At 39.1% G+C, this 25,164-nt stretch overlaps 1 protein-coding gene across 1 annotated transcript in view; it reads left to right on the top strand.

Moving 5' to 3' along the window:
- Nucleotides 1–25,164, top strand: part of GALNTL6 (polypeptide N-acetylgalactosaminyltransferase like 6) — a 971,551-nt gene that overhangs the window by 457,525 nt on the left and 488,862 nt on the right. Inside the window, exon 3 of the mRNA XM_070948436.1 lies at nt 10,244–10,382. Within this exon, the coding sequence (XP_070804537.1) occupies nt 10,244–10,382 (139 nt within the window). The remainder of the gene's footprint in view (nt 1–10,243; nt 10,383–25,164) is intronic.

Below are 25,164 nucleotides of genomic sequence, written 5' to 3' on the forward strand. Positions count from 1 at the left end.
AGATACAAGCTAACAAGAAAAAGAAGTGTGTGTGTGTGTGTGTGTGTGTGTGTGTGATCACAAAGACATATTGTAAGTACTTGAATGATTTTGAAATAAAAAATTAAAAAGCACACACATTATAAAAAAGCATTCTGATAGTCCCTCCATCTTTCTCCTCCTCCTATCTCACTGTCCCTCATATCTCTAATTACTACATGGAAATAATTATATTTTACTTGTATATCATTACATGGGAAATATTGTAGATTAAAGGAAATTTGGGGGGGTGGGTTGTTTTGTAGAATTTCATTCTGAACAATTAACTCGATAATTAGTATACCTGGCAATGGTCCTGATTTGTCTGATAGCCTGACATTTTTATGCTATTTTACATCTGTACCAGCATGAGGGAATAAGTTCCTTTTCTTGGCTCACTAATTCTTGGTTTTCTTTGTTTTTAAGTCAAGAATCTTTCCTTCCCTCTTCTCAATATCATGTTGTATAGAGTTGGATTATAAAATGGCAAGCTGATATTCCCTTGCAGAATAGTAACAAATATATATGTTGCTTTCATACTCGGAGGTAACACCATCTCCAGGCAGTCAGAAATATAAAAAATGTATGGGATGTGGAGACAGCAGACAGACATCTTTAATAATTCTGGAATAGGAGGCTGAGCCCAAGGGAGGGGTTAAAAGTGTCATCAGTCTGAAGTCCCTTTGTGCCCACAAGAGATCTAAGTTCAGCTCACCTTGAATTCCATTGACTCTTATCTACTGCCAACTTCCTTTGGCTTAGATTCAGATTCTTATAAAGCACTTTAGCAGCAAATAAACCTATATATTAATTTGAACTACCTGGACTTCTGATTTCCTGCACTTGATTTTGATTTTTGATTTATCCACCTTTTGATTTATCCTTTTATGGATGGCTGTTTAAGAGACCGCTGCAAACTTTCCACTGAGTATGCCACACATATTATTTTCACAACAGAAAGTGAATGGGAAGACATGTATAATATTTTATGGAGTTTGCATAGGATAGTTGGGGTAGCTTCAAGAAACATTATTCAGTCCTGAGAAAAAGAAAGGAATGAGAAAGATGGTCAAAATAACTTTGATTTAATGTTGTCTTATACAGTATAAGATGGGACTGAGAGAAACTTCCAACAGTTTTCAAGATTTTGCTATTCTACCTTATTACAATTAAAAGCATTCCCTGCATTTCCCTCTTTCTTGACCTTCCTAATCTCAAAGGTCTGACAATCAGAAACAGCAATCAAATGAACTCCTCCTCAAGAATGGTAGGAACTATTCTTTTTCCTGCCAATAATTTTCCAATTTTGCTGCCAAAGCTGGTTCTTTGGCAGTGCTGATCCTGAAGTTGAATGGAAGACTTAGGAGCACTTAAATGCTAAGGGAGCATTTAAGATAACTTTTGGACAGTCATGGACCCACCTGGAAGGAGAGTGTTGAAGATTCCAGTTCCCTCTGGGAGCAGTTGGAAAGTCATGAGCATCCATCTTTCCTTTCAGTAGTTTGTTTTCTTAAGCAGACCTGGGTTTCATTTTTCAAAGCTTTTGTTTTATTTTGTTTTTTATCTTTAAAAGTTGACCAGCTGGTTGAATGCTGATTTATTTTAACACCATTGTGGACATTATCTGTTCTTTTTTTTCTCTTTCCCTTTTATTTGGAAAAGTTGTTCTGAATAACTTTTGCTATTTCGTAAGGAAAACATCACATTTTCTGGGGTAGTGAAAGCGTTTTCATTTGATTTACATTTATATTAGACTCTCACTACAGGGCTTTTACATCTTAATAATTTGTAAAATGTTTGGTTTTTTTAAAAAAAATCTTTTAATTTTGGGTCAAAATATCCATGAAATATCTGCGCTGTCTTTTTAAGCTGTTTTTCATTCTGAGGATTCTTATGTTATTTTACTAATCATTGCCAAGTTATACAGAGCAACAATGTATCAGATTACAGACAAACAAATGTGGCTGATATTTAAAAAAATACTGTTTGATAATATGCAATACTTATGTGAAAGCATTTTTAAAAATTTGATGAAATGACACTGGTTGTGAAAATATTCAGATGCATTTAACCATAGATAAATTAGACTCAGCAAAGGAATGTGATCTGAAAGCAGTAGATTCATTGGAAAGAAATATGACCTTTACAGAGTTAGAAGTTCAAACCTGCATTCTTATAGCAGAAATCTGACGAAGTGACAATTGATAAATTGGTTTTCTGTAAGAAGATTGAAGAAGATTTGGGAATGGATTTATCACATTTAATTGCAAAATAATTCTAACTGGATTTTTGAGTGAAGATAGACATAACTTTGGAGGTTGGACTTATTATATTTAACCAGAGAGCAATTAATAAGAAATAGTATTAAGAATAGGCTCAACGTTGATATACTAGGCCTCAGTGAAATTCATTGGATTGGCTGTGGCTTCTTCAACTCTGATAGTCATATTATATACGAGTCTGGCAATCAAACCAGAGAGAAATGGGTTTCATACTTCATTAAAAAGTGGGCAGAACTATAGAAAGTTTTTGAACAGTCAGTGATAAGGTAATGGCAATACAGATCAATGGAAAACCTCACGACAATTCTGAAAATTTACACTCCCACTGCATGGACTCAGCAGTATAGAATATCAAAGAATTCTATGCTGAAATTAAGGAAATTCTGAAACAAATACCAAAGAAAGACATTACTATATTATTAGAGATTTCAGTGCTGAAGTGAGAGAAATGGAGGAAACCAGGATCATGGGCAAGTTTGGCCTTGGTGAATGAAATGAGGCAGGAGAACATCTGAGTCATCTATGTCACAAATAACAGCTAAGCATAATGAACATGTGGTTTGAATAACTCAAGCAATGTCTTCACCAAATAGTGTCATTGAAAACAAATTGACTACATATTTTGCAAAAAAAGTGGAAAAGTTCCATCCTTGCTGTGAAAACATTCCCTGACATAGGTCATGCGTCAGTTGCCAAGGTAAAGTTCAGATGCTGCAGGGTCAAATGGCCACCCATGATTCAGAAATTTGACATTGAGAAGATTCACCCAGCATATGCAGTTGAAGTTAAGAACATATTTGAACTGTTCAACATCACAGAAAGATAACCCTATGAGCTATGGGAGAAAATAAAAATAATTGTCACTGAAATAGGCCATGAACATATTACATACAAAAAAACAAAGGAAATTGGCCAAAGGGATATCAGAAACTACAACAGAAGCTGCAGAAAAGAGAAGGAAAACAAAAGCCATTGGGGACAGGAAAGAAATACGAAGATTAAAAGCAAAGCTCCAAAGAGAGGCAAGAAAAGATAAAGAAAAGTACTGGGCTGAGCAATGTAAGAAACTAGAGAAAGACCATGAGAGATCATACAAGAGAGTGTTTCATCTATGTAAAGAAAGCCAGAAATCCTTTATGGCAAGAAAGGCTGTGGCCAGAGGATGTGATGGGCAGGAATTGCATGACCAACTAGCAATCAGAGAAAGATGGCAAGAATATACATTAAAGCTTTACACAAATGAAAAAAAGGCCAAGCCATAAAACTGACCTATGAGAAATTGAATCGGATATCTTGGAGAAGGAAGTATAATCTATAAGAGTAACGACATCAGCGTCAAAACCAAATGCTGATTAATTAATGCAATATTTTTTCCAATTGCTGAGTATGGCTGTGAAACTTGGATTCTGAAAAAGACAAATAGGAGAAAGGTGGACGCCTTTGAACTGTGGTGCTGGAGGTGACTATTAAGCATCCCATGGACTGCAAATATAACAAATAAAGAAGTCCTAGACTGAAAAAACATCACTTCAAGTCAAGATCGCCAGACAGAGGCTGTCATACTTTGTTCATGTCATAAGAACTGACTCATTCGAAAAGTCAACCAAGCTGGGAGTGATCAGCAGAAAATGGAAAAGGGCCTGCCCAGTGGCTGGGCATTATAAAGGATGACACCAGGATCTGAAGGAGGTGATGCAAGACAGGAAGCATGGAGAGTGCTGCTCCACAGAGTGGTGATGGTCTGACACAACTTAATGGCTGATGATGGCGACAATGGTATTAAGAAACAAATGTGGATATTTGATTCAGGATAAATTGATGTTATCTTTTGGGACAATTGGAGATAGATAAAATGGCCATGGTGACTTTTCTATGAGTTGATTACAATAACAGTTTGTTAACAAACTTTAATCTAGCTTTTCTTATTACTATTTTTCCTGTTAACTGGTCATTAATGTAGTATAAAAATGTCAGGTTAATAATTTGCAAATAGATTTAGTATTTTTAAAAAATTCTCTCTTTCTCAAGGGGTCAGGAACTAATATTGTTGTAATATATTAATCAGTATCCAGGTAAGTGGATAATAAGAGTGTATGTATTAGGATCTTTTAATGATGTCTTATTTTTGTTAGTTTTTTTCCTTTGGTTGTTATTAGGTTTTTTGGGTTTTTTTGAAATACATTTTTTGGCAAGTTTTTTTTTTTTTGAAGTTTTGTATTTGTGTTTCCATCTTTTTTTTAATAAAATAAAAATAGAAAAAAAGAATTAGCAATAAAATTAATTCCACTTATATCAAAAAAGAATCCTTCTCTAGCCTATGCTATAATGTCTAGAAAACCATTTATACTTTACATAAAGGGGGTCAGCAATTATGAAAACTTGTTTCTATGGTCCATGGAGATGACATTCCCTAGCTAGGCCACTGGGCATCATAATGAATACAGTCACCAAATTTCAACCTATGTGTTACCAACAATGTTTCAGTAAGCTATTGTATAGCTCATTAAAACTCCTTCAGAGATGAGATCAAAACAACTATTCACATAATACTTAGATATCAGCACAGATTTTAATTTATTGACAAGTTAATTCTATGTACTTTATGTTTACTCAAAAGGAAGGCTTTCTGAATTCGGTGGTGTTAACCAATAAGGATTAATATGCATATATATGTAAACATCAGGATGTAACTTTTAAACTTTGAGAATTTGGGTTATCTTTCACATTTGCTGAATTGGAACTAACTTCATTGTATTGCTTTCATAATAATTACATTAGCAATTTTAACCAATTTATGTAATGGTTAAGAATCAGGAAAGAAATTAGGAATCCGTGAGATCTGATCCTGTCTTAAACATGAAGCCATCTGGGTGATCTGGGGCCGGTTATTATTCTTATGAAGACAGCAAAGGCAGACCACTTCCTAAAAAATATTGCCAAGAGTATAGGGACTAGTTCATTAGTTAACATGACTTGAAACCTTCAGGTTAACATGACTTGAAACCACAAAAATCATCATCATCATCATCATCATCATTTAGTTATCAAGTTTAGCTAATAAATTTGGCTATGGTACCATGGTACCAGAATCTATGTTTGCCGCTTTAGACAATTCAGACATCTGCTATGTTACACTCCATTGTTTTCTTCCATTTTCCTTTTATGATCTCCAGCGCCAATCCTGCCAGTCTCATCTTTCAAAACAATTATTATCTTTAACTAAAGTAAACATTGCAGTTAATACAATTAAGCAATGAAATATTTTAGGATAAATTGAGCCAGAAAGACATATCTAAGAAAAGAGTGTGAATCAGGATCCATTGTCTTTAATTATTAAATAATTTACATTCATAAGAAAAGAGAAAGCAAGCAAGCAAAATTAACATGCAAGTATCCAAAATAAGAGAGCAAGTCTAATGTAATGGTTAAGACATGAGGCTGGAAACTGGGGGCCCATGAGTTCTAGTCCCACTTTAAGCACAAAACTAGTTGGATGACCTTAGCCCAGTTGCTTTCTCTCAACTCTTGTAAAGAGGCAACAGCAAACCATTTCTAAAAAATCATTGCCAAGAAAGATGCAGGAACTGGTCCAGTCAATCTTGGACATGATTGAAAAAAAGGAGAAAAAAATCCAAAATAAAAGCTTATTCAAAGCTGAAATAAAGTATGCCTATGTTATGTTCAAATCCAATGTTTTTTTTATCATCATTGCTATGGCATAGACTTTGGCTGGATGCATTATCTTTTACTGCTTCTTCAAATGGCTTATTAAAAAGTTGATGTCAATTAATTTTTTAAATTATTAAATGTATATGCTGTCCATCTCCTTGTTAGGTGACTCTGAGTGGCTTACAATCAGTGGTGGGTTCTAAAAATTTTTACTACCGGTTCTGTGGGTGTGGCTAGGTGGGGGGGCATGACTGAGTGGGTGTGGCCAACTTGACATCACTCACGCACTCAGTCACATGACCCCCCCCACCAAGCCACGCCCACCGAAACGGCAAAAATTTTTGGGACTTTTTGTCATTTTTTTTTTTTGACACTCCAGCTCCATATTCAAGTCAGGATGCGGTGGGGTGGTGATCGTTGTCTTGGCTCTCCTTCCATTGCCCTTCCTGGCCAAAAAGTGCCCCTTCTCACCTCTGACAGGCCTTCCTCGTGGTTGCAGCCAGAGCACCCCACTCTTGCTGGCCGGGTCCTGTATGCGAGATGAGCGTGCAAGAGAAAGGCTTCCCTCTGGATCTCAGGGGCAGCTTCACTGAGGATGCGCCCAGGCTCCCAGTTAAGGGGGTGACCCTGTTTCCACAGCTCACCAGCCATGGCTTTTCAGCCAAGAAGGGCAATGGAGGGAAAGCATGAAGGACCTTCCTTCTCGCCGGCCGACTGGAGAACTTTTTGGCGTTGTTGTTGCCGAGCTCCTGGAGCTTCCTTCTCACCGGCCGACCGGAGAACTTTTTGGTGTTGTTGTTGCTGAGCTCCTGGAGAGCCACGCTCATGCAAGCCTGCATGAGCGTGGAGCCAGCCGGGGTCAAGCCAGGCAGGCCAGGACCAGAATTTGACGCTTGGGGATGGCAAGGTTAGTATGCTCCCAGCCACATCCTGCGTGGCCTCTGCCAGCTCAGGGCAGTGGACTCAGCTGCAGCCCAGACAAGCTGAGGAACTGCAGGGAGCCTCCCGCATGTTGCACCCCCCTCCCAGCATTCACCCGGGTCTCACCGCTGTTTTCGGGCGCCCAGCTTACTGGGCTGCCCCCATCCCTGTCCCAGTTCCAACGGTGGTGGCTTCAGGAGACGCTGGAGACATGGAGGTGTAGGCGAAGGCTGGGAGGGGGGTGCAACACACAGGAGGCTCCCTGCAGTTCTTTGGCTCTTCTGGGATGTAGCTGAGCCCGCTGCCCTGAACCGGTGGACAGAGGCACCCCTCCCAGCCAGATCTTTCTGGATTTGACTTGGACAAAAGCGCAGCTCATGGCTGCTACATTTCGCTGTGCTGCACTAGCAAAGGGGAAGAAACAGCAAGTGGAGAGCACACAGAGCAGCTCCAGTCCATGTGTTCTCCAGGTCAGCGGCTGTTTCTCTCCTTTTCTGTTCTTTATGGGAAAGCATTTGGCGCAGCACAGTGAAATTTAGCAGCCATGAGCGTGCTTTCCTCTAAGTGCTGTGGGCAGCATAGGGAAACAGGTGCTTCTCCCTGCACAGAGCTTTTCAAATGAGACTTGGAGGAAAGCACAGCTCATGGCTGCCACATTTTGCTCCAACAATGAGTTTGGCGGAGATCTAAGGAAACGTCTTCCAGCTCTTCATGATCAAAAGAAGCAGCAGCGGAGGCGATGGGCATGTGTGTGTGTGTCCCTCCGCAAGGACTTCGAGGCAGACACTGCCCCTCTGAGATAAAGAAGCGGCGGTGAAGCCCTGGCTGTCACCCGGGAGAGGACTATGGATGGTCACACATGCCCCTGTCGCCTCTGCTGCTTCTTCTTTTGCTTTCGGCTTCTTGCCACTCTTAAAGTCGTTCGTGAAGAGCTGCAAGACATTTTCTTAGATCGCTGACACTCCAACAATGAGTTTGGCGGAAATCTAAGGATAAGTCTTCCAGCTCTTCAGCAAAAGAAGCGGCAGCAGCATTTGTGTGTGTGTGTGTCCCTCCATGGTCCTTTCCCGGGTTACAGCCAGGGCTTCGCCGCTGCCTCTTTTCCTCAGAGGGGGGTGTCTGCCTCCCTTCACATGCGGTGCACATGTGCAGCAGCCCTGGGATCTCTGCCCGCCCTCCCACAGCACTGCTGCTGCCACCACCCCTCTCAGCTCCAGTGCAGTGCTCTGTCTCCCCGAAGGGCTACCCGCCCACCCATTGGCTGGGCTGGAAGGCAGGCAAGCATGGCAGGGCCATGGGGAAGGGAGCTAGCTAGCCGGGTGGCCCCGACATGCTTGCCTGCCTTCCTGGCCAGGCCCGCTTGCCTGCCTTCCTCCCCACCACTGCCTCTTTGTTCGGCTGCTTACCTTCCACGGCAGCTGGTCCAGAGTCAGGAAGGCAAGCTGACCCAAGTTTTCTGTGGCCCCTAGCCAGCTGCTTTCTCCTCAGGCCACCAAAAAGTACTGGTATGAAAAGCTGCTGCCATCATCACCATGTTCTTCACACACGCGCATCCCATTGGACTGTTCTGTCCCCGTCTCACACATGCACACCAGCAGTCGACCAAGAGTTAAAATAAACCAGCAGACAAGAATTTCCTTTGATAACAGAATTGGCAGCAACCCAGTGGCTGCTTGCCAACAGTCTTTACTTACAAAGGGAGGTTTATCTCCTCTGACCGAAAACATCAAAGTCCACAAAAGCCAAAGAATAGTCAAGTCCAGTCCAAAAAATCAGTCCAAGCAGAGCATATAACAAAGTTCCAGAAATGCAGAATGACTTGCTAGCTTTCCATTTTGTCTGTCACAAAGCCTAAATGGCCACCACACCCCCTTTTATCCCCTGTGGGGTGTGGTCCAGTGACTCAGCTTAATCTCTGGCACGCCTCCTTCTCTGCTGCGTGCGCTTGTCTTTCCAACGCTGTCGAGGATCCAGCCAAGACTTATCTCCATCACTGTCTAACTGCGGCTGCTCGGAAGTGCCTGGCTCCTGGCCTATTTCTTCTCCTTCGGAAGACACCTGAGGCATTGCCAGAGAGGAGGGTCCTGGAGAGGGAGGCCTTGCCAACTCCTCTCCTTCACTTTCGGAGTCTTCTCCCTCCGATAAGATGGGCTTGGGGATCGGAGTCACAACATGGACTTACAAAGCAATGGGATGCATGTGCGCAAAGAACATGGCAGCGACAAACATGGCGGCCAGGGCGAGCGAGCGGCGACCGGGGGACCGGTTTGGGGGTTTGGCCAGCCAGTCATTACTACCGGTTCTACCGGTGCGAACTGGGAGCAACCCACAATGGCTATAATTTTAAAATAAGGTGCTATTTTGCTACTATGTACTACTATAGTACATGTATTATCCATTCTTTTCCTTGATAAAACAGGTCTCTGGTCTAAGACTGTAGTAAACTGCTTGAATCGATTGATAAAACAAGTGATTAGTTATAGGAAAGTAGTTTTAATCATATTAATTGATCATCTTCTGTATTTTTCTTAACACTTTGGAAGGAAAACTTTTCTGATCACATTTGTGGCCAGTTCCACATTTCTTAAAGTAGCCATACCTACCTTGTATTCATATAAATGGTTGGTCCATTCTGACTCTTTTCTAATTCTATACATTAAATACAAAAATAAGAGTTCCACGTTTCCAGTAAGGATTTAACATTGATAACTACTAGAGCAAAACTTCTTTCAATGAACTTAACCTTATGGCTTTAGAATACTGTACAGTATATTTCAGGGCTGTCAAACTCCTGGCCCGTGGGCCGGATGCATCACATGCCCATTCCTGGTTTAATGAAGGGGGGAGAGTCCCTATACTCACATGACACTGCCATGACGATGTGAGTTTGACATCCCTGGTATATTTCAAGAACTGTAATAAAACAGAGATTACACCAAAATTCTGTTGCTTTTTCTATCCATTAATATGTGTGTGTGTGTGTGTGCGTATGTAATGTGTGCATAAATCCATACACACACAGTTTTACAAGATTTTTTTAATGTCACAAAATGCTTCAGCTTTGATTGAACAGTTGTATCTATGAAAAATAACAATAATAAAAACACAGACAAATCGTGACAATACTTCTGTGTAAAAATATGTCTTAATATGGTAGGCCAAAATTCCTGCTTTTCATTCCTTACTTTCCTGCTTATGGGGGGGGGGTTCACCTTAAGAATGACAGCTTGAGAATTGTCAAGTTCATGTTTGACTCGGCACAGACTTGCCACATTTTAATTTACAGAAAAACTGCTAACTGTTTCTGAGATCTTATTCATCCCTGATCACATTTTGATTTAATACTATTTCAGGGAAAGGTGAACAAGGAAAGCCATATCCTGTCACAGAGGAAGACAGTGATGATTCTGCTTATCGGGAAAATGGTTTCAATATTTTTGTAAGCAACAATATAGCCTTGGAACGATCACTGCCAGATATCCGACATCCTAAGTAGGTACACTAAGTTTGATTATTATTACTCTCATTTAATATCTTTGTACTTACTTTCTTACATAGAAGAATCTGAATCAATGGAAGGTGAGAAATGGTATAAAGCTGATAATGTTACAGTTTTTATAATGAATAAGAAAAGACACTGTCTTTCTTATTTTCACTGCAGACAGTGCTTGGCTATCTAATACAAGGGAATTGTGAAACTTTTGTTCACATATATTAATGGCAGAATATAGGAAATACTGGTAGCAGCCTAAGCCTATCTTTCACTGGGTTGAAATATACAAAGTTCTACTTTGGATTGATAAACAAAAGACACACATTAATCAAGTATGTTTATTATCTGTTTAACAATTGCTCAGGAAGTCTAAGAAGCTATTATTTTGATGTCCAGTTGATTTGATTTGTACTTCAAGGTGTGATCTGACTCAAATATGTTCCAAATTATCCAATATGTAGATTACTAGAAAAGTAATGTAGGGACCACTGGTTCCACTGAATTTTCTGCATTTACCTGTCTTTAGAAATAAAAGTAAATTTATGGACAGATAAATGTAGAAAATTCAGAGAACCCTATGATATTTTCCTAGTAATCTAGATGTTGAAGATGTTCAAATAGATTTGAGTCAGATGCTGTTGGACTGCTGTTGCTTGATTTCAGGACAGTATTTCCCAGAAATCTTCTTGAAGTAATGAAGTAACAAATTAAAACCAGCATCTCTACATTTTTTAGTCCAGATTTTTCAGAAAAGTTGTTAACCATCTTAGATTGAAATTTGTAGAGATACTGTTCTGACCCAGTTCCCCAAACAGGACAAACCCTCTGAAGTTAATTCAAAGATTCCTTTTGTTAGGTTCAGCTTGTAGCTTACTCCTAACTTGTTGGTCAGGCAATATATCTGTTTCTTTAAGAAACAACTGAGGCACGTAATCAGGGTTTGCTGAACCCTGTAATTAGGCTACAGTGCATAAATAAGCAGCGCAGAGAAGCGTTCTTTGTTCCTGATTGTTCCTGTTCCTGTTGCTTCCTGCGTCTTTCTGCTGATTGGTGTTAGACTGAATTGTTATATGGTACTGTAAACCGAGAGTTACTAAAGTCTGTTTGTTTTGGTAAGGGAAGATACTTACTGGACTGATATTACTGTTTATGACCTTGGACTGTTTTACCTACACCGAGACTGCTTATTATCTTGTATATAAAGTATTTTTCTCACACGAGCTGCACGTTTATCTCCTTCCCTCCTTCTGCTCTGCTCGTTGCACAAGCAACAAATACTTTTTACACACACCCTAACATTGGTTATGGGCCCAGAATGTTCCAGGGCTCTTTAATTTGTTTTTGCGGAAGTGAGAAGTGCAGGCAGTGGGTGTAGTAGTCAAGATGATGCCTTTTGAGCAAGGTACAAGTTATTCTACCATAACCCGGTTGGATGGTACAAACTATGTTACCTGGTCCACAAAATGCTGTCTACTTTTGCGAAAAGAAGGACTGTGGGACATGGTTAATAATCCACCGGACATAACTGCATTGAATGCTGCTGACGAAGAAGATGCCAAAAAGATAGCGAAGTTTCACAGGGACAACGAGCGTGCTTTATGCATCATTGGCCTGACACTGGGAGACCAGCAACTTGTCTATTTCCGGGGCGAAGAGTCTGCTGCAAGGTGTTGGACAAAGCTAAAGAAGCTCTACGTTCGTGACTCTGTGGGTGTCCATATCTACCTGACACGGAAATTATTTCACTTACATCTTCAGAAAGGAGGAGACATGATGGCTCACCTGGACTCCATGACAGGGCTTTTCCAGGAGCTACATGAGAAAGACCTTGTGTTTACTGAACTGCAGCAAGTTTATATTATTCTTTCATCGTTGGATGACAGTTATGACTCTTTTGTTTCATCATTAGAAGTATTGTCTAGAGATGAACTAACATTGGCCAGTATAACTGGTAGGTTACTGGATGAGGCCAAACGTAGGCAAAAACGAGACCAGTTAAGAATGCAACAGCAACCAAAGGTGGAAGCTGTATATGAGAATGTCAATATTGTTAAACGCTGTTATGCATGTGGAGCTAAGGGGCACATTGCAAAATATTGTAAAAATAAGAAAGAGTCTGCTAGAAACTCTGCTAAACCCAGGAAAGGGTGTAATTTAGCAACCAGTTCATCTATTAATATAAGAGATGATTGGTGGGTGATTGATAGCAGTGCCTCTCAATCCATAACAAAAAACAGAAAACTGTTTCTAAACATGAAGAAAAGTACTAAAAAGGTCAAATTAGCTAATGGCTGGAATGTGACTGTAGCTGGGGAGGGACTTGTTCAATGTTCTATTAGTAAGCACCCTTTACCCATGCTTTATATCCCTAGTTTGAAATATAACCTTTTATCTGTAAAGTCATTACTACATTCTGGGTTTACAGTAACTTTTAAAAACAACAAATGTTTGCTGGAATGTGAAGGCACTGTAGTTACTGCAGAATTAGAAAACGACTTATTTGTCATTAGGGATAAGTAATTACTGTTAGTTCAGTCAAAAGCTAAATTTGGAAATGTAAAGCCGCATGATGAATGCGTACATTTACTACATAGAAGGCTTGGTCATCTGAATTTCAGGTTGTTGCATTCGACTGTTAAGCAGTCTAAAGGCATTAAGTTAAGGGCTTGCAGCAAATACCTGAACTGTAATACTTGTAACCAGCATAAAAGTAAAGTTACACCTGCAAACCGCTGCAATGGGTTTAAAACAACTAAACCTTTGGAGGTAGTCTTTTTAGACTTAATAGGGCCAAAGAAACCCAGTTTAGGGGGAGCATGCTATATTTTGAGTATAGTTGATCACTTTACCAGATATGGTTTTTGCTACCTTATGAAGTCCAAAAGTGATACGTTCCAATGTATCACAAACTGGCTTCGTTTTGTAGAAAGGAAGCAGAGGTTTAAGGTGAAATGCATTGTTACTGACAATGGAACTGAGTTTACTAACCATCAGTTGGCTAAGTTTTTGAAGGATGCTGAGATACAGCATAAACGTTCTGCCCCTTTTTGGCTGGAACATAATGCATATATAGAACGAAGAGGCCAGACCCTACAAGCTATGACTAGGACTATGCTGGCTGATGCTTGTTTACCTGATAAATTGTGGGGAGAAGCAATACTATGTGCCAATCATATTTTAAATAATGTGGTGCACTCCTCTACAGGAAAGATACCTTTTACTTTATGGCATGGGAGGAAGCCTGATTTAAGTTATATACATACTTTTGGTGTACCAGCCTGGGTGCATATACCGGTTAGTCAGAGAAGGAAGGACCAACAGAGAGCAAAGAAAATGATTTTTGTTGACTATGAGGCTAACCATAGGTCCTATAGGTTCTGGGAAAAAGGAACAACAAAAGTTTTGTGTAGCGCTAGTGCTAAATTCCTAGAACATGAAGGCTGGGACAGGTTAGAAAAAGCAGACTATGGTTTTACAGATGTGGATGTTAAGGTAGACCATATTCCTGATGATAGTTCATCTGAGATGGATGATAAACCATCTATTAAGGTTGAAGAACAGGAACAGGAATCAGGGTTAGGGGAGGATGAACCCAATATACCTGATGTTAGTCCTGTTATGCCTAGATGATCTTCCAGGGACCGGCATCCACCAGATCGCTATAAAGCCACAGTGGTTTGCCAAGTAGATATCGAACCATCCAGTTATCATGATATAAAATTATATCCAGAAAAGGAGCAAAAAGCCTGGCAAGAGGCAATGGATAGAGAAATTGATTCATTGAAGAGGCTTGGTGTCTATGAAGTTGTAAGAATACCACCAAATGAGAAACTTATAGGCTGTAGGTGGGTCTACAAGGTAAAGAAAAGTGTAGATGGGGTAGTAACCCATAAAGCTCGGCTTGTTGCACAAGGGTTCTCACAGACAGATAGAGACTATGATGAGGTTTTTGCTCCAAGTTTACGAGCGAGCACTTTGAGAACGATGCTGGTTTGGGCAGCTAGAAATAAATGCTCTATTACTCATATAGATGTCGAGACAGCTTACTTGAACGCTCCGTTGAGGCATACAATATATATGAAGAAACCTCCTGGTTATGATACACAGGATAGCATTGAGTGTTGGAGGCTACAAAAAAGCCTATATGGTTTAAGGCAATCAGGTTACGAGTGGAACCAATGTATAGTGCAGGAATTACATAACATTGGGTTCTATGAGGGCGTAGCAGATAAATGTCTGTTTAAAAAAGAACAGGATGGATGTGTTTCATTCTTGTTACTCTTTACAGACGACATTGCCATAATTACCAGAACTGACGCTGAGGCCAGAGAGATTATCGGTCAGTTGCAAACAAAATTTAAACTTAGAAATCTAGGACATATACGGCATTATCTAGGGCTGGATATCCTGAAAACATCTAGAGGATTTAAAATTTCACAATCTAATAAAATCTGCAAATTGTTGAAAAAATATGGGATGGAATTATGTAAACCTGCCAACACTCCTATGACACAAGAATTCCAACAGGATAGTTTGCAGAGTCCACAGTTCAGTAAAGAACTGTATCAATCATTAATAGGCAGTTTGTCGTATTTGAGCAACTGGACACGGCCTGATATAGCTTTTAGTGTTAATCAACTAGCACAATATAGTTCAGAGCCTACTGATAGGCATTGGCAAGCTGCAAAACGTATTCTTAGATATCTTAAAAGAACGTTACATTTTGCTATGTATTTAGAACCAAATGCCAATATGGTGTTAAAGGCATATGCTGATGCCAGTTTTGCCAGAAAATCTACGTCTGGAATAGCAATCATGTTGGATAACTGCCTGATTGGATGGAGATCAATTCGCCAGAAACACATCAGTTTGTCTACCATGGAAGCGGAGTTTTCTTGTCTATCACTTACATGTACTGAACTGATTTATTATAAACAGTTGATGGAAGATATTGGATTCAAAATGGACTATCCTATTACGGTTTATGGAGATAACCAGGCAGCCATTACAATGGCAACGAATCTTGCTGTAAAGACAAGGACTAAATACACTGATATACGTTATCTGAATGTTCGGCAATGTGTTAAGGATAACATGATTACATTGGAATATTGCGCATCAGAGGACAATATTGCTGATAATTTTACCAAAGCGCAAGGTGCCATTAAACACACCAATTGTTTTGAAAGATTTGGATTAAGAATCTGAAATGTAACTGATACCACTGTACAATGTATGATTTGGATGTGTATTTTTGTTTCTGTATCTATTGTGTATATTGTCCTGCCCAATGGGGAGAATGTTAGGTTCAGCTTGTAGCTTACTCCTAACTTGTTGGTCAGGCAATATATCTGTTTCTTTAAGAAACAACTGAGCCACGTAATCAGGGTTTGCTGAACCCTGTAATTAGGCTACAGTGCATAAATAAGCAGCGCAGAGAAGCGTTCTTTGTTCCTGATTGTTCCTGTTCCTGTTGCTTCCTGCGTCTTTCTGCTGATTTTTGTTAGACTGAATTGTTATATGGTACTGTATACCGAGAGTTACTAAAGTCTGTTTATGACCTTGGACTGTTTTACCTACACCGAGACTGCTTATTATCTTGTATATAAAGTATTTTTCTCACACGAGCTGCACGTTTATCTCCTTCCCTGTGTGTTTCTGCTCTGCTTGTTGCACAAGCAACAAATACTTTTTACACACACCCTAACACCTTTATTAGGAGCACCAGCAGCCCCAGCAAAACCACAGGCTAACAAGTCTGGCCAGGCAGGAGATGAATAGTTTCTGCCACATCTATTCCTCTCTGCCCCCTGTCTTTTATCCCCAGAGCTAGGGTGGGCCTTCGCTAGCAGTGGTGCCTCTTCCTTCCCAAGGATTGGCCCACGGATTTCCACTGTTCTCCTCTCCTCTGCCTTCTGCATATCTGCATGTCAGGCACTGGACCCAGCTTTTCTTCATCAATCACCTCCAGACCAGGCTGTTGACTCTTCATCGGAAGGTTAATGGACAGCCCAGGCTCCATCTCTGTCTTTCTCTCTGCCACTTCCATTCTCTGTTCCCCTTTGGAGCTCTCAGATTTCCTTGATGCTGACCCTGACTCCCATGCCTCCTCCTCATCTGATTCGCTGGAGCGATTGGCAGCCGGCAGGCCACAACAGATACAATCAAACTGAATAGACAGAGTCTTAATCCAGTCCATCCCGAGGTTTGAAATATTGTCCTTCTTGACATCCAAGGTACAATAAACAGAATAGATCCAAACAAATGGCCACAGTTTTTAGGAAATTGAATACAGAATACAAATTGGATACACATTATTGGGCAGCATGGAGAATATCTGGTGATTGACTACTTACAAGTAAATACACACAAGTATCTTAATCAAAACTTTGATCCAAACATAACCAGAACTGATGAGCTCTGATTATTGGCCCAGATAGTTTCCATGTACTTCTCTATATACTTGATTCTGCTTCGTCCTTTATTTTCTTATGTAAAACCAGTAAAGCTGCATTCAGCAGTCAAGACAGCAAATCTACAGATGCTGAGTTATGAAATGGCTGGGTGAAATGCTTCCACCAAGTACTGCTCCTTGAAGCCAATTCTGTCTGGCTCTTATCCTGCTCTTCTTTCTTAATGATATGGCATACTGTCAGAGCACCAACCATACCCTAATTATAAGTCTTATTGAAGTATGTTGGGAGTAGATTGATGGCAGACTTTTTTTAAACAGAAGAAAACTATACCAGTCCTAAACCATTTGCATAGTAACTTTTAACTGTCATATGAAAATGACAGTTAAACGGGCCTGGTGGCTCAGCAGACTAAAAGCATTGTGATTAACACCAGCTGTCTGCAATTACTGTAAGTTTGAATCTCACCAGGCTCAAGATTGACTCAGCCTTCCATCCTTTCTAAGGTAGGTGAAATGAGGACCCAGTTTGTGGGGGCAATAAGCTGACTTTGTATAAATATACAAAAGTATGAAGGCTATTGCTTATTGCTTAACGCATTGTAAGCCACCCTGAGTCTCCGGAGAAGGGTGGCATATAAATCAAATAAAAAAAAAAAGAATATGAAGGATAATGTAAGGCAAGTAATAGATTTATTGGAATATCTTGATAAGAATAAACAGATTCCTGCAGTGCTGGTTTTTTTGGATGCAGAGAAGGCCTTTGATAGAGTGGATTGGAATTTTCTACTAAAGACTTTAAAAAAGATGGACTTTGGGGACCGATTTATACAGGCGATTTCAGCAATTTATCAAGAGCAAAAGGCACAGATTATTATTAATGGAAGTTTGACGACAGAGTTTAAAATTGAAAAAGGAACAAGACAGGGATGTCCGTTGTCCCCACTTTTATTTATTTTAACATTGGAAGTCTTGTTAAATACAATACGGGACTCTAAAATTTTGAAAGGCATAATGATAAGGCAAGAGGATTATAGAATAAAGGCATTTGCAGATGATCTGATTGTTACCCTATCACAACCTATGGAATCAACAATCTTGATGAAGGACATTATACAAGACTATGGTAGAGTTTCGGGTTTTAGACTGAATTCAAAAAAGACTAAAATGATAGTTAAAAATATGACACAAGATCGCAAACATGAGCTTGAAAGGAGGGCAGGTTTTGAAATTGTACCTAAGGTAAAATATCTTGGAGTTCAGGTTGCAGAATCAAACATGAAATTGTTTCAAAATAATTATGAGGTGTTGTGGCGAGAGGTTCAGAAAGACATGGAGACTTGGAAAAAGCTGCAACTGTCTCTACTTGGAAGAATAGCAGCAGTTAAGATGAACATTTTGCCAAGATTTCTGTTTTTGTTTCAAATGATTCCGGTGCTTAAAAGTGATAAACAACTGAAAGTTTGGCAGTCTGGTGTGAATAAGTTTGTCTGGAACGAGAAGAAGCCGAGAGTGAAATTGAAAATTATGCAAGATGTTCCAGAAAGAGGAGGCCTTAAACTCCCAAACCTACAGTTATATTATGATGCAGCAGCTTTAACTTTAACAAGTGATTGGTTTGGAAGTAAAAAGACTGGAATATTGAATGCAGAAAGCTTTGATCTTGAATTTGGATGGCATGCTTATCTATTTTATGACGACAAAGTAGATAAAGTATTTAAAAGTCATATACTTAGAGACTCTTTGATGAGAGTTTGGAAGAAGCACCGACTCAAATGGGATTATAAAATACCGCTATGGCTGGATCTTGGTCATACTTTGTGGAATACAAATATAATGTCACTCGGGGGGTTTTTATATAAAGAGGTTCTTTTTACAGATGCGGGCAGATGGCAGCTGAAGACATTACAGACACTGTTGGATGAAGGGTTTAATTTAACTTGGCTACAATATAATCAATTACAACTGAGATGGAAAGAGGACCAAAAAACTGGCATTATGATGCATGAGGAAGAATTGGTTAGACATATAAGAGAGAAAGGTCCAATGTATATTAAAAGGCTTTATAATGTTTTGTTAGAAAGAGATTCAGAAATGGAATTAGTTAAAGATTGTATGATTAAGTGGGCACAGAATTTTGAAGAACCAGTGATGCTGGAAACTTGGGAAAAAATTTGGGTTCAGAATGTTAAATTTACACAGTCGCAAAACCTGAGAGAAAATTTTTATAAAATGTTTTATAGATGGCATTTAGATCCTAAAAAGTTGTCATGCATGTACCCTAATGTTCAGCCAAAATGTTGGAGATGTGAATGTTTAGATGCTACGTATTATCATGTTTGGTGGACCTGCAGGAAGGTTAAGGCTTTTTGGATAAAAATTTGGTGGGTCATGCAGAATGTTTTGAGGAAAAAAATTCAATTTTCTCCACAGTTGTTTTTACTGGGTATAGTTAAGGGTTTTACACGGGGTGAAATAAAACTGATATTGTATATGATAACAGCAGCAAGATTGTTGATAGGTAAATATTGGAAGAACGAAGCTTTGCCCACTATCGAGGAATGGATATTGAAGATGGCTAGTTTTGCAGAGATGTCGAAGATTTCAGCATATTTAAAAGACTGTTCACAAGAGACTTATGAATGGGAATGGAAAAGCTGGATAGAATATGTCCAGAACAAATACCAAACTAGAAAGTATCAAATAGCTTTTATTTGAAAATAATGTATTAGAAATATTTTAAAGTAAAGAGATAAAGAGGAAAACTTATACAGGGGGAGGGATGGGTTCAAGCTTATATATCAGTGTTATTAATTATGAATACTTAATAGGGAAGTCTGGGGGGGGAAGGTTAGGGAGGGTTAGGGAGGATGGGAAGTTTGGGGAGGGAGGTGGGGGGGTGAAAAAAGGGGTGAAAATGTAATTGTAAAACTTTTGCAATAAAAAAAAAAAAGAATAGATGAGGGGAATTACTATAACAACAACACCACAAGTTGAAAAATAATTTCAGTCCTAGCCTGCATGATCACAGTAGAGCTTGTGGTAATTCTTACACCACAGATGTTGTAAAATTGCTGTGGGAGAAGACTGATCAGAATATTTGGACCAGGATTGTGAGGGTTTTGGTTTTTTTTTTTTTTTTTTTTTTGCAAGTTAGACAAATAGTGCTAGTTTTATTTAAGTAATTCTTATTAATTGCTAAGTGAAAATATCAAGTGATCAAGCACCTTGGAGGTCCCACCACTTCATAAAACCTGTAACATGAATGGGGACTGAGCAAGAACAGAGCTCTGTTTTTATTTTTCTCCAATACAGCTTGCATTGAAAACTTTGCTTGTGGATTATATATGGAAGATCTTAGTAAAACATTTATTTATACTGAGTTATGTTTGTTTGTTTGTTTAAGTGTCCCAGTCTTTCAGGCATTTTCTTTACATTTTGGCATTTAAATTTCCAGAATTCCAGCAGCATGGACAACAATTCTGGGAGTTGGAAAAGTACCAGATTGGGAAAGACTGATAAAAGTTTTTATTTTCAGTTTTTAAATATGTTTATCTAATTTTTAATACATCAAAAGTTCTTTCAAGAAGAGAAAGTATGAAACATTGAAAAGCTACGTATTAATCTCTATCACTTTCAAATGATCAATGGAATAAATTAAAATTGATCTATCAATTTTAAATATTTTTTGTTTTGGCTGGAAAAATTAATTCAAATCACCTGAAATTATCTACAGTGGTTCCTTTTGGCCAAGAGTGCTTCTAGTTATATGGAGTTTTAATACCTAATTATAGAGCATTGAAGTAGCATTCTATTGCATGGTTGGCATGATAAAAAAAGGAGTGCATAATAGCTTTTGCTCTAAAAGGCTATCCTGATTTCCACTTGTGTTTAAAACTGTACCAAAGGAAACAGTATGAAAAATCATTTGACACACTATGGAGCTGAACTGCCACTTTCTCCTATTGTGTTTGTTGAACTATTCTTGCAAATTTGATTTTTGTCAACTGATAGCCAAATGGCCATGGCATTTCTTAAGAGACCCCAGAAATAAGGTGTTATCATGGTTACTTAATGGTACCATTAACATTTTGGTTTCTGCCCTTCCATTAACATTTTTATTTCATGAACCTAATACAGAATAATAGAGTTGGAAGAGCCCTTGGAGGTCTTTTAATCCCACCCCCTACTCAAGCAGGAGACCCTATACCATTCCAGACCATTGGCTGTCAAGTCTCTTCTTAAAAGCCTCCATTGATGAAGCACCCACAACTTTGAAGGCAAGCCATTCCACTGGTTAATTGTTCTCCATAAGAAGAAATTTTCCTTAGTTTTAGCTTCTGTGGCTTGCCAAGGGCATTGTCATTCTCAGACAAGACCTGAATTTGTAGGACAGTTTCTAACTGGAATAAAACCACAATTCACAGGTCTATTCCTGTGTTGTATTATGTTTTGGTTTATTTTGTTTTATTTGTTCTAATAAGAGGCTGTTTGATATTAGGTGGATCAAAAATATTGTGCAAACTTAGCTTCTGCAGTCCTATGTACAATATTTTGATGAAGGCTATATGTTTAGGGTTGTTGTCCTACTATAGAATAAATTTGGGACCAATTACACACTTCCCTGGAATGACAGATAATTACCTGCCTGCATTTCTCAGCATTAAGGACACCATTGATCCTCACCAACTCCATTTGCAGAAATACAGCCCCAAACTTGCAAGGAACCTCCATCATACTTCACTGTTGCCTACAGACACTCATTATTTTACAGCTCTCTAGCCCTTTGGCAAACAAACTGCCTCCTGCTACAACCAAATATTTCAAATTTTGACTCATCAGTCCAGAGCACCTGATGCTATTTTTCTTTCACCCCAGTTCCTATGTTTTCATGCATAGTTGAGACACTTAGCCTTGTCAGAGATATGGCTTTTTGGCCACAATTCTTTCATGAAGACCACTTCTGGCCAGACCTCTCCAGTCAGTACATGGGTGTACCTGGGTCCCACTGGTTTTCACCAGTTCTGTGCTGATGGCACAGCTGGACATCTTCCAATGTTGAAGGGAAGTAAGCATGATGTGTCTTTCATCTGCTGCATTAAGTTTCCTTGACCACTGCATCTATGGTCCTCAACGTTGCCCGTTTTTTTTGTGCTTTTTCAAAGGGGCTTGAACAGAACATCTTGAAACTCCCGGCTGCTTTGAAATTTTTGCCTGGGAGAGACCTTGCTGATGCAGTATATCTGTCTTTTGTCTTGTTCCTATGCTGTTTTGCCATGGTGTATGACCGCTGTCATGAAGCTGTCTTCTACAACCTCACAAAAGAGTTTGGCTGCTCCTCACCCAGTTTAAAGCCTCCTACATAGCTGTTTCTGTTTCAGTTAATGACTGTATTTCAACTTACGTATAAAATTGATGATCATTAGCACTTGCTTGGTATAATGTTTAAACATACACCTGACTCTAATCCTACAAAATCACTGACTTTGTGCAAATGTAAGAATTGATCCTGTTTTGAAGGCAAAGGGTGGTCACCGCAAATATTGATGTGGATTTCTCTTCTGTTCATTTATTTTCCGTTTTGTTACTTGAGAAAAATAAACTATTAACATTTCTATTTCTGAAAGCATTTTTAATTTATAGCATTTTTGCACGACTGCCTAAAACTTTTGCACAGCACTGTATATAGTTGACACTTTATTTAAACTAAATTTGTGATTGCATTAACTCTGTATATGTCATACACTAAAATAAATAAATCTAAGATACATGGGTGGAAGGGGGATGTTAACAGCCATATGATTAAAAGATGAAAGTTTTACCCTGTTCTCTGGCTTTACAGGTGAGTTAAGTTTTATATTAGATTTTAATTTCCAGTTTAATACAGAAATATTCTGTAATGTTTGTACCCTCTAAAAGCTTTGAGGCAATGCACTACCATCATTGATGAAATTATTTTCATTTGTCCCACCCTTACTAATTTTACAGACCTGTCAAATGGTTGTGCAAATTACTAGTTATCACTGCTTTATCAAGTTCAGCTGACAAAGCTAGATTGAAAAAGAAATCTAGTATGGCTATAGCTAACTCCCATAAATTGAATACTTTGACAGACTGAGACAATTACTATGTAAACCTTTGCTTAAAAATGTTTTATGCTAGTATTTTTCTGTGGCATACTGGTCGCTGGCTTGCTGTCAGGTAGTATTGTAGTCTTTCTGATAAAGAAAAGGTCAGCTCTTTCTCTGTCTGTCTTTAAAATACTCCACATTAACAATAGTTACAAAAACTGTCAAAAACTGAATGGAAAATTGAAACTTTCATTATCTCTTTGTTTTGACTTTGAAAATTGTGGTGGGGTTACTTTAATTTTCTCTGAATTCCTATACTTGTCATTTATTCTCTCTTATTTCCTAAAAGTTTTGCAGAAAACATATCTCCCTTGTGATTTATCTGTTTTAGGTTAATTTTTATCCCACTTTTTATAAATAACTCAAGACAGAGAACTTATGTAACAAACCTTCCTCTTCCTATTTTTTCCTCATTCTGTGAGGTGAATCGGGCTGAGAAAGAGTGACTGCCCCAAAGTTCCCATGCTGGCTTTAATGCCTAAGGCAGGACTAGAAATCACAGACTCCTGGTTTCTAGCCTGGTGCCTTAACTACTAATACTTGGGTCTTTTATGTTATTTTTTCCTTTATATATGCTTTTCTAGCAGGAATGGCATTTTTAAATCTGTTGATATGTACAACAGATTTAAATGGTGATAGTGGTAGCTGATCTCCCACTAGTAACTCATAACAAGCATAACATATTATTGCTATAATTATGGAGTCAAAACAAACTTCAGTTCAATTAAAGGTCACTTTAATTGACCTTTTTAATAAACTCATAGAATTGGTGCCAACCCTATTTTACCATTTAAAAAGCTCAAGTTGTTTTAAAATGTTGTCCTGCAGACTTTTAAAGATAGGTGTGACGAAATGGGGTTGAGGGGTACCCCGGACCGTGAACCAGCTCATGAGTAAACACACTGAGACTGAAATGATTCTGACAGAGGCGTCTTGTGTAAAAATATAATTTACTTTAAAACATTTAAAAAGCACTATGTCTTTAAGAAAACACATTAAAAACAAAGTCTTATCTGGGTATGTGAAGCAAGGCTATCTCCCTAGATCCCTCTCCACAATACCGAAACAGTTCACAGAAGAATAAAGCTAGCATGAAGGTAAGCAGCTTCGGCGTCGATACATCATCAAGGCCATCATGGTGGGAGCAGCACGAGCTTCACAGCTGAAAGTCACCTGAAATAAAATCAGTTCAAACAGCAAACATTGCTTGAAGCTTGTGGGAGGAAGAAGATCCAGCAACAGCAGTCCCGATGAGAGCTTGCGTGCTACAAAACAGCAAAAGGCAAGCATCCGTGGGAGTCTCTCTGTAACGTCTGGAGTCCTTATCTGCATTCTTCTCCCATCTGCGGCGTTGCACCAAGCTTCCTGCAGGAGCTGTGCATTTAGGCCTAGAAGACTAGGCCCAAGTAGCAAGCAAAAGGTCCTTGCTTATATAGGGAGTTAACCTGCAATTAACTAGGGCAGGGAAGGCTTGCAGGTAATTGCCAACAGCAGATAGCTTGATTAAAACCATACTGTTTGTGAGTAGGCAGATAGCCACAACAATCCTGGAAACACTCGTGACAATCCCCTTCTCTGTGGCTATTTGACTGGTTAACAAACATACATTCTACATTGGGTACATATATACATCAATGGTAAGTACGTTCACATAGCCATCGACATTTTACCCAGAAGATAGAGGTGTTGGTCACGGGGCAGCGGTTTGGTAAGCACGTCCGCTACCTGTTCCTTGGTTTCACAATACACAGTCTTAATGAAACCTGTTTTCACCAATTGCCTCACATGTTTGTTTTGTATATCAATATGGCGTGATCTCTGGCCTACAGCATCGGCTTCCGATATGTTAATGGCAGCCATGTTATCCTCATAGACTTTTATAGGTTGCATGGGCTGCCTCCATAAGCTTACCAGAAGATCGTCAAACCAAACTAGGTTATTGGAAGCTTTGGACAAACTGACATACTCAGCTTCCGCTGTGGAAGTTGCAATTAACTTCTGCTTCCCAGAGTACCAATACACGGGGCTACTATTTAGGTATACAATGTACCCCGAGGTACTTTTTTTAGATCTAACATCCCCTGCCCAATCGGCATCCGAAAAACAACTCAATCTTAATTCTCTAGTTGCTTCTGGTTCCAATAACAAAGAATAGTTCACAGTACCCTTTAAGTATCTCAGGAGTCGTTTAATTCCGCTCCAATGGTACTGTGTGGGATGTTCAGAATGTCTAGATAA

The sequence above is a fragment of the Pituophis catenifer genome, unplaced genomic scaffold (assembly GCF_029215685.1).
Source record: "Pituophis catenifer annectens isolate HBS135680 unplaced genomic scaffold, rPitCat1.0.hap2 SCAF_8, whole genome shotgun sequence".
Lineage (NCBI taxonomy): Eukaryota > Metazoa > Chordata > Lepidosauria > Squamata > Colubridae > Pituophis > Pituophis catenifer.